At 51.9% G+C, this 9,927-nt stretch overlaps 1 protein-coding gene across 12 annotated transcripts in view; it reads left to right on the forward strand.

The window, feature by feature from the left end:
* Positions 1–9,513, forward strand: part of MYRF (myelin regulatory factor) — a 109,510-nt gene extending 99,997 nt beyond the window's left edge. For all 12 annotated transcript variants that reach the window (XM_043516552.1, XM_043516545.1, XM_043516543.1 and 9 more), the window contains 5 exons: positions 1,339–1,426; positions 2,079–2,153; positions 3,660–3,762; positions 4,699–4,773; positions 5,288–9,513. In XM_043516552.1, the coding sequence (XP_043372487.1) occupies positions 1,339–1,426; positions 2,079–2,153; positions 3,660–3,762; positions 4,699–4,773; positions 5,288–5,374 (428 nt within the window). In that variant the 3' untranslated portion in view covers positions 5,375–9,513. The remainder of the gene's footprint in view (positions 1–1,338; positions 1,427–2,078; positions 2,154–3,659; positions 3,763–4,698; positions 4,774–5,287) is intronic.
* The last annotated feature ends 414 nt before the right edge of the window (positions 9,514–9,927 follow it).

Consider the following 9,927-nt stretch of genomic DNA (forward strand, 5'->3'; position numbering starts at 1 on the left):
CAGCCTGAAAGGAACATCTTCAAAGTATGTCACCATCTGGTGACTGGCCTTAACTCCAAGACCTTAAGAACATAATTTTTACTATAGATACGTGACTTTTTAATTATTACCCACACATACATTTCACACTGATTGACGACCAGTAGGCTACTGGCTCTCGATAGAGACCTCATGTGCCACCCTTCGGTGAGATATAATGCAAATAGTCAACCTAGAGGATCCCTCTAAAACCCTATGCTCCCCTTGTGCCCTCTGCCGGCTCCCTGGGTCACAGGGGGATGTTGCCGAGACCCTAGCCCCATGCTCCCAATTGCCCATGGCTGTGTGGCTCCCACACAAACTATTTGCCCCCAGCTTGCTCTCTCTCTGCCAAACCAAACTAAAGGAAATAAATAGGCGAGAGAGAAATGCTGAATAGAAAAGATGTGGATTTAGCCACATGATGGCGCCAGAGCCCAAGGAATGGCCACTCCCAGAACTGTCTCTGTGCTGGTCTGGAGTCAGAGGGACCCTCTTATCTCCGCAGTAGTATCCCTGAGGGAGAGTTCCAGTCCTGGGTGTGGCCCTCCCCCAAGCAGTGGAGGTGGTGAAGCTGTATAAAGTGGGGATTGGTGCTACCTGGGCCCAAGTAGGGGAGCAGCTGTAGCGCTGCCTCATCTGGGCTATAAACCCAACCAGGTGACCCAGTGCGCAAACACTGAAAGGGGGCAGTGAACTCCCTTGCTGAAGGGTGCAGCGATGGTGAGGCTAGGAGAACTGCATGTGTCTAGCGTTAACAGTCAGCTCCATGTCCCAGCTGGCCAAGGAAAGGGAGAGAGGGACCTAAGGGAGTTGGGCACCTCTACGTCCCTTAGACTGCTCTGAAACCCCAGTCGGAGTCAGCAAGAGTTCCCTTCCCCACCTCTGAAGTTAAGCACCGAAATACATATCTAGGCGGCCAAAGCGAGTGACTTTATTACCGGAGGGTTGAGCACCCCAACTGCCATTGTAGTCCCTGGAGTTTGCAAGTATGCAGCACCTCTGAAAACCAGGCCATTTATTGAAGGAGGGAAGCCATGTGTTAGAAAACCTTGGCCTAATCCCTAAGGCTGAGCAGCAGGAAGTGCTGTCTGCCAGGGAGACCTAGTGGGCAGTGGACTTACCCTGCCCAGGGGAGACCTAGCCAGACGATTAGCGGGGAGCCTGCAGAAAACGGTGACTCCTCTGCTGATGGGCTTTGGGGGAAGTGATAACCTCAGGGACCCCAGAAGTCCCTGCCAGCTCCAACTACTCTGACTCTCCACGCCCAGGAGTTCTGGCCACTTTTCCCCTTCTCAGTACCCTCTCTTCTCTCTGCAGGGCCGGACACTTTGCTCCGCTCCATCCGGATTGTGGAGAATGACATGGCCATCACTCCCCACTACTGTGCAGCCAGAGATGCATGCAGGTTAGTGAGAGACAGGGCCCGGCCTCCCCCTGGATGCTGAATGAGTGCCAGATTGACAGCTCCTGGAGCCTGAAGTCCTCTGATTACCCATAGGGCATGGACAGCAATTCTGGCTTCCCTCATGCTGCCCTACTAGCCTGCCACAGCCTGCATAGGCCGCCTCTGGCAGGGAGGGGTGCTCAGTCTCCATCCTCTAGGCAGTCCTTGGCCTCTCTGCTGGAGTGCCAGCAGGGAGGCCCCTTACTGTCTCTGCAGGGATGTTTGTAATATGTTCACCTGACCCAGTAGGAACTGGACTGAGACAACCACTAGCCCATTTCACGCATGCTCCCAGTCATCTAACAACTCTGGCCACTGCCAACATAGGGCCATGTTTGGAGTTGATGCTCTAGAGGTGAGAGATTCCATCTCCACTCCTGGATCCTCTGCCCAGCCAGCCCTGATGGGCTGTGTTAGAACCCATGTGCTGGCAATGAATGGATGTGTCTCACATTAATGATCCCTTGAGCCAAATTACCCAAGTTCCATCTTGTGCTGCCCCCCCAAAAGCCGCAGAGCCTTGCTGGGGTGCTGCCCGCTTGGGCGGAGAACCCAGCGCCTGTCCCACAGAAGGTTCTGTTCAAGGTATCAAATTCTCTGTTTGTGTCCGCAGGAGAGGAAACATCACCTACCGCATCCCCATCAGCCCGTCCACAGCAGTGAACACCAACCTGACCTTGGAGATGAAGTGAGTGAAAACGCTTGTCTGCCGCTGGCGTCCGAGAGCCAGGGTTACAGTGGTGGGTGTGTGAGGAGTTTATCAGGGTGACAGTGAGTGGAAGGGGACTCAAAGGGATTCTGAGGGTAACAATAAATACAGAGTGGGAAGGTGTCACGGATCCACAGGATCGGTGCTATGCCCCAGCTTTGGAGCAGTCTCTAGGAGGAACCTCTCAGTGGGCCAGACCCCCGAGGGGTCTCGTTTTTCCTCCAGGGCAAGCCACATGGTGTCACCATTTCCTCAGCCTCAACCTCTGGGCTTTCCACACTCCTGCTTCACACCGTGAACTCTGTTCAGCGAGTCCCATGCAGACAGTCTCCTGGCAGAGACTTGTCCACCCTTCAGGGATTAATGCACCTCACCCAGCATTAGCAGTGACACCAAACGGTGTTGTCAGAACAGCTGGGTTTATTAGTCAGTGGGAACGCGGCATAGGAAGGCCTTAGGTTAGCACAGAGGAATGAAGGTTAAAGCAGCGTCCATTCTGGGTAGGCCAGCGCCCAGCCAACTTGTAATAACCCCCAGTGTTCAAGCTCCGTGTCTCTCTCAGGCCTAGTCTATAGTAGGAAACTAGTTTGGTAGAACTACATCACTCAGGGATGTGAAAAATTGCGGGGCACAAAGGGTAACAGTGGGCTCTGGGGGACTGATGGGAAGGGCGGGGCATGAGGGGGCTCTGGGGGGACCGGTGGACAGGGAGGGGTGTGAGGGGGAGGAACGGGCTCTGGGAGGATCGGAGGGGTGCGAAGGGGAGGAGTGGGTTCTGGGGCAATTGGTGAGAAGGGAGAGGCAGGATGGGGAGGAGCGGGCTCTGGAGGGACCAGTGAGATGGGAGGGGCGGGCTCTGGGGGAATGGTGGGGTGGCAGGAGCATGAAGGGGAGGATTGGACTCTGGGGAAATGGTGGGGTGAGGGGTGTGGGGGAGGAGCGGGTTCTGGTGGGGTGGGGAGGAGCGGGCTCTGGGGGGATTGGTGGGATGGGAGGGGCAGGTTCTGGGGGAATGGTGGGATGGGAGGGGCGTGAGGGGGAGGAGCAGGCTCTGGAGGGAATGGTGGGGTGGGAAGGGGGAGGGGGAGGAGCGGGCTCTGGTGGGGAACAGTGGGATGGGAGGGGCGGGTTCTGGGGGAATGGTGGGGTGAGGGGGAGAAGCGGGCTATGGGAGGAATAGGTGGGGTGGGAGAGGTGAGGGGGAATGGTGGGGTGGGAGGGGCGAGGGGGAGGAGTGGGCTCTTGGGGGAACGGAGGGGCGAGAGGCGGAGGAGTCAGCTCTGGGGGAAGGGAGGGGGAGGAGCGGGCTCTGGGGGGAATGGTGGGGGGGAAGAGCAGGCTCTGGGGGTGACTGATAGTGGGTGTGATGCAGGGGGCAGGAGGTGGTTATGGGGTAACTGGATGAGGTGTTAAGCTGCTGGGGTTCTGTCGGAGTGGCCAGTCTGCTTTCCAGGTGCTAGGCAGAGCTCTGACCTCTCTCTCCAGGGCCTCCTCTGCTGTGTCCATCTACCTTTGTGGCCTCCAGTCCAGTGACCCATGTCAGAACACAGTGAGCATGGACAGCTCCACCAATACCACAGACACCCAGGTAGGAACACAGAATCCCGCAAAGGACAGGCACCGCTTGGGCAGCCAGACCATCCTTGAGGTCCCCCACGGTTTGTCATAAAGGTCCCTGGCACCCCAAGCTGCCTGGCTTCCTGAGAAGCAACACAGGGTGCTAGGGACAAACCTGGCAGCCTTTGTCTTCATGTTGAGCAAACAGGATGTGGTGTAGTCTGGGTCTGAGAAAGGGAGAGACCCAGTTGGTTGACACACGAGTCACTGACACTGTGGTTACTAGAACTGCTTCATGAAACTGAATCCGTCACCCCCAACCTCGGGGCTGCCTCCCTGTTGTGTGACCTCTGGGACTGTTAGGAAACAGCCCAGGTAGGGCTGAGAGCCTCAGTGCCTGTGTAGAGCTGCTCCCAGAGGGAAGGCGGAAGGAGGAACCAATCTCTGACTCCCTTAGCTCCTGATTTCTCTGCCTGTGGATCTAGACGTTCTAGACTCACTGAGCTTTTCTTCAGGGGTCTCCTCCAAAAAGCTGTGCTGGTCTCCACGAGGTCGCTGACAGGAGGTGGCTGCCTCTGTGGAAGGATCCATTGGTCCATCTCTCAAAGGACGTGCAGCCTGAGTCTCCTTCATTCACTGGGCTCCAGTTAAAACAGGGAGTCATTGTGGCACCTTCGAGACTAACAAATTTATTTGGGCATAAGCTTTTGTGGGCTAAAACCCACATCATCAGATTCATGGAGTGAAAAATATAGTAAGCAGTATATATATATATTATGAAAAGATGGAAATTGCCTTATCAAGTGGGGGGTCAGTGCTAATGAGGCCAATTCAGTTAAGGTGGAAGTGGCCTATTCTTAACAGTTGACAAGAAGGGGTGAATATCAACAGAGGGAAAATTACCTTTGTAGTGTAGTAATGGGTCCACTCTGTCTCACCCCACCGGTTGTATCTTATTCTCCCCAAGGAAATGACACAGCGTTGGCCCATGGTGATGCTGTCTTTCCGGGAGTTCACCTACCACTTCCGAGTAGCCCAGCCTGTGAGTATGGAACCTGCTATGCCCTCTGCACCATCCAGGGCAGAGCTGAGGAGAGAGGGGACTAAGATCAGTGAGGCAGCCCGTGCACTGAACCCCCTGGAGGGATCGGGCACTGTGGCTTCATTCCTATCACTTGCTAGGAGGGAGGGAGCCTGTGAGAATTCCAGAGCCCTGTGCCTCCCTCAGGGCAGGGATGCATGTGTAAATCGTGACTGGGTTCCCCTTGTACACAGAGGAGCAGATTGTGGGGGGAGGGAATTAGTTGGGGTGAGTGGCCAGGACTTTCTACGTCATGCAGTGCAGGGATGGGTGTGGGCAGGGGAAATGCAAAACTGGAGCTCTTTACTCCTACAGGCTGAGATTGTTGTTGTTTTTAAACACTTGGGAGGTGATGGGGGGCCATATGCAAATTTAGCTGGGAATCCTCCACTTCCCCAGTGCACAAGTGGGATAGCAACTGAATCCTTCGCCTTCTGAGGAAGTTTCTCTTGACAGCCCTCTCTCCCTCCTGCAGGGCCAAGCCAACTGTAGTACCACCCCGGAGCACATGGGACACCTCTTCACTGACTATTATTTCCAGTTTTACTGGCTCTGTGAGTGAGTCCCGGCAGCACCAGTGCCCTTTGCTGGGAGAGAGGAAGGGGACTGGTGAAACCTGTCAGACTGCCACATGCCTTCCTCTGTAAACCTCCAAGCCCCCTTCCGCTCCCGGCTTCCCCTTGGGGCTCTGAGCTACTTTGGTTCTGTCTGGGTATGGTATAGACACTGAAGTGCTCCATAAGGAATATAGGACCTCTGCCAGGAGCAACACAACCAGCCCCAGGGATCTACTGGACATGCCAACCAAACACCATAGTTCACAATCCTGGGATGCCCTGAGCAACTCTGTTCATCTCCTTCCCTTCTGGGGACATTGGCACCCTTCTCCCTCCCTCTGCTACACTGGATTTGAAAGTGTTACACTGGATCATGTGTGGACAGGCTTGTCCCAACCTCTAGAGGTGGGACTATGGTCTGGCTGGGAACAACAGCCTGAGAGGCCTATCGGTTCCTATGGCAATGCACCAGCTCTCTGCAACACTAGAATTTATCTTCCAAGACTGGAGCTCTTGTCAATGCTGAAACACTGGAATTCCATCCAAAAGGAGGGCTCCACCTGGACATACTGGGAGTCATACACTGGAGTTGCTGTTCCTTCTGGTCAGCCACTGACTATTTTCCTGCATCCCTACTCCATAGGATTCCTGGTGACATTGGGATGCTGCACAGGGACAGCCAGAGAGAAACCCTGCCAAGGAGGGGGCTGCAGAGGCAACTGGGTTCTCCTTGATCCCTTTCCTCCCTGCCCTGTTTCCTACACTCCATGCAGACCAGGCCTGAACAGATGAACTTAAGAACCCCACAAAACCCCTAGTCAGCCTATGCCAGCCTGTTGGCAAGGGCTTGCCCTTGATTCCTTCCCCCCCAGGACGTGGGGAGAAGAGGCACCTTGGGAGCAGAGTCATCCCCCAAATACCTCTATCTAAGGGCCCAGTTTTCAGGTTTGTGTTGCTGTACCCCAGATTTCTGTGGTTGCGGTGGGGACTGTCCCCGTTACTCTAGAGTAGCTAGAGCTGGCTGGTCCCAGGGCCAGCAGCACAGAATATCCCTGAAGCCCAGGTTCACCCTGCCCACCCCTTTTATAGTGCCAAAGGGAGGCCACCAGCATGGACTGCTCTGCAGAATGGGCATGGGGTTGCTGGAGACTCAGGTGACTGGTTTCACTGCACCTACTGGTGAATGCAGCTCTGTTCCCAACAGGTCTCTGCCAGGCAAGGTAGCCCCCTACCGATTTCCCCTAGGAGGGGAGGGGGCAGGTGACTCAAGGCCTGGCTCCCATTGGCCCCTGGGTAAGCTGGTGAGTGTATTATGGGTATTTTACTGTTACAAGGTTTTAACTTGCTAAACTACTGAATTTTTTAAAGCAGTATAACAACAGGCCTCTTAATTCTGTCCTTACTGATCTATTTGTGTCTTACATAGGAAACCAAAGGGGGCGAGTGCAGATGCCCAGCCTGACAGCTATACTGGTGCTGGGGGAGCTAAGACCTGTCAGACTTTGGCAGCTCTTGTATGTGTGTCTTTCTCCCACTCCAGCACTTTTCACTGATTGGGGAGGGAAACTTCTGCATTCCTGCAGTCTGAACCTGTGCCAGGGTAATCCCGTGACACAGTTCTGTAAGAAAGTGGCAGCAGCCTCTGGAGAAAGGGAGGGCAGGGGAGGAAACTCCACTCTGCAATGCTGAACCAAAGCACAAAGCTGGCTCTAGAGGCGTACTTGTTTTTCCCTTAGCAAAGTGCCATCACCAAACTGGGGCTGGGTAGCTGTGGCAGGGCCCGACCATGGTATGGCAGGGACTCTCCACTACCAGCAAGAAAAGATAGGCGGTAGACAAATACAACAATCCCCGAATTCCAGACTTCAGTGGCTGTCTTTAGACAGCAGAGCAGGATCTATTCATGTCCCAGCTGTAATTACTGTTGCCCCAGCAAAGCGGTAAGGAATGCTTTTTTTGTCAAATATAGATGGCTCCTATACAGCCTTCGGGGGCTTTTGCTGATCTCTCTTTTATTTTGGGGGTGATACATAGCAAACATAACTCCCAATTGTCTCTGTGACTGCCCTCCCCACAGGCCAAATACCTGCAACTCTTGGTGACTTCTATGGGAGCTGGTGCCTTGGTTCCTCTAAGGATCAGGACCTTTATTTGAAGGTGTGGTTTCAGACCAGCTCTTCAGTTCCCATTCTGTGCCTATTGGCAGAGCACACTTAGCTGTGTTAGCAATCTAGCTCCTAAGCCACACTGGCTGAAGAGAATGAGTATTGAATGCCCAGTGAGTGAGAGCTTAAGTAGGGGCACATTTTCTGTGCTACACTAGGCAACTAACAGGGAAGGACAGAAGGCTGATGGCCCTGTGGTCCCTGAGTGTGAAGCAGCCACAATTCCAGTCTCAATAGGACTGCATTCCTGCCAGCAATTGACACGAAATCCTCCATTGCCACTCTTTGCAAAGTACACTTTTTACATTACTTCCCCCTGCCCTGCATTTGCCCTGAACTTTGCTTTGTCTTTAAGCTGGGAAATTCCTTTAGTGGCAGCTTTTGTCCTCCATATGGCAATCACTGGCCCCAATCTTCCAAACTCTAGTCAGTAAGCAAGCTCACAGATTTTGCTGGGACCGCTCACCTGAGGAGTAGCACTATCAGATCCATTCAAAGTTTTCCTCTTGTGTTTTTAATAGAGCTGAACTTACTGCCTGTGCTTTAATTTAGTAGAGGTGGCCTTTCCCCAGGCTGAATTCACTGTCTGCCTGCCACCACCACCATATAAATCTGCCCCCCCCCCCCAACCCACTGGTGTTCTCAGAAGCGGCAGCTGTGGATCTTCCCAGATGCGTTTCACATCACTACAGAGGATGCAATGCACTGGGTGCAGTCACTGGAGATTTATAATGGTGGTGGTAGGTTGTAGCCCTAAGTAAGATCTATAGCATTTCAGGTAGCCCCTTGATGCTTAAGCATAGGGTCAGGGTCACTGCTTCTGCCCACAGCCACAGTAACATCTGCAGTAACACCTATCTCCTTTTCCTGCCAACACACAGGCACAACACATGCTCTGGACTTTGAAGATGATGGCTGGTTAGTTTCTCTGTAGTGAGTTCACCTCCTTTCCAAAAAGGAAGAGAATAATTAAAATCCAGAGGCCTGTCCTACATTTATGTCCAACTATTTTAAAGCAAGACGGCAGTGATTAGTTAATACCTTGGATATTTGCAAGATACAGGAGGATTAAACTCAGACTGTACTCTCAGAAAAACTTCTTTTATAGTGCTTTTCATCCCAAAGTACTCCACAAACTACACACACAGAGATCATGCAAGCCAAACCATAGGGTACCTCCCCAAGACAGGAACCAAACCTGTCACAGTAGCGTGGTAATTGTTAGGGAGTGAAATGGCCACATGATGGCACCAGAGCCCATGGAAACAACTAGCCAGTGGCCAACTGTGTTGCTTAGAGTCAGCCTCCTAAGGAGTCTCCGCTCTACTCCCCTGTAATTAAAGAGGTTTTCTCCCCATCCCCTTCCCAAAATAGTAGCAGGAAGAGTTAAGTTAGGCTTTTCCCTGTGTGAGACGGAGAGAGCTCTGAGCCAGTGTTTCCAGCCTCACAAGGCAGGGAGCTCCCCTTTCTCTCTGCATCTGGAAACTGAAGCTTCATCTCTCTAGACACTCTTAGCTGGAAAGAAGGATGACAAGTGTGAACATGGGGCCACTTTCTAAAGTTTGTCTGTTTGGGAGAGAGTTTGTTTCAAAAGCAAATTCATATCTTTTGCCCTACTTCTAAAGCTTAAAGCCTGTAAATAAAGACTGCTGCACCACTGCGAGGATTAAGGAAAAATAAAGCACTAATTTGTTTGTTTTAAATGTTGCTGTCACAGCTTTAATCACTGTATATTGCTAGCAAGTTTGTAGAGTTGCATTCTGAGCAGATATTAATGATTATTGGTTTTTATTTGCTCTGGGAGGGCTAAGCACTTCTTCCCTCCTTTCTTTCTGATTTGTATTTATATTTTGCTGAGTTTTAGGGGTGCTGGTTCTCAGGACTCCCCCACTTTTTTGTTTGGCTTATCTAGACTTTGTTTTATGCTGGAGGTAAATATACCTATATAAATAAATATATAAATACAGCTTTGTATCCAAGTATGGCTCCTGGCTGCTTTCCTCCACCAGTGGAAAAATTGTGTTTCTGAATGCAGTTGTTTATAAATTGTCCCTTTCACACAACTGGGCTCTGAGACCACAAACACCATGGGTTTCTTCCAGATGGCATCAGTTACTTAAGATGCTCTGGTGTGGGCAAATCAAATTCCAAGCTCTGTCCATGCTCATGGCTGTGGACTGCATTTTAAACTGTACTTAAGGATAGGTATAAAATGGAGCATTCAATTTATACTCCAGCGCTGACAGATACTAGGATGTGGAGCAAGGGAATTTAGGATCTTTTTGCAGGACACCATCTGAAAAATAGATGAAGCTACTGCTTTAGATCTATAAATTGTGAAGAGCCTCAAATTGTGAACTGATGCAATGTTGGCATAGTGGCTCCAAGACACA

This window comes from Dermochelys coriacea, chromosome 6 (assembly GCF_009764565.3).
Source record: "Dermochelys coriacea isolate rDerCor1 chromosome 6, rDerCor1.pri.v4, whole genome shotgun sequence".
Classification (NCBI taxonomy): Eukaryota; Metazoa; Chordata; order Testudines; family Dermochelyidae; genus Dermochelys; species Dermochelys coriacea.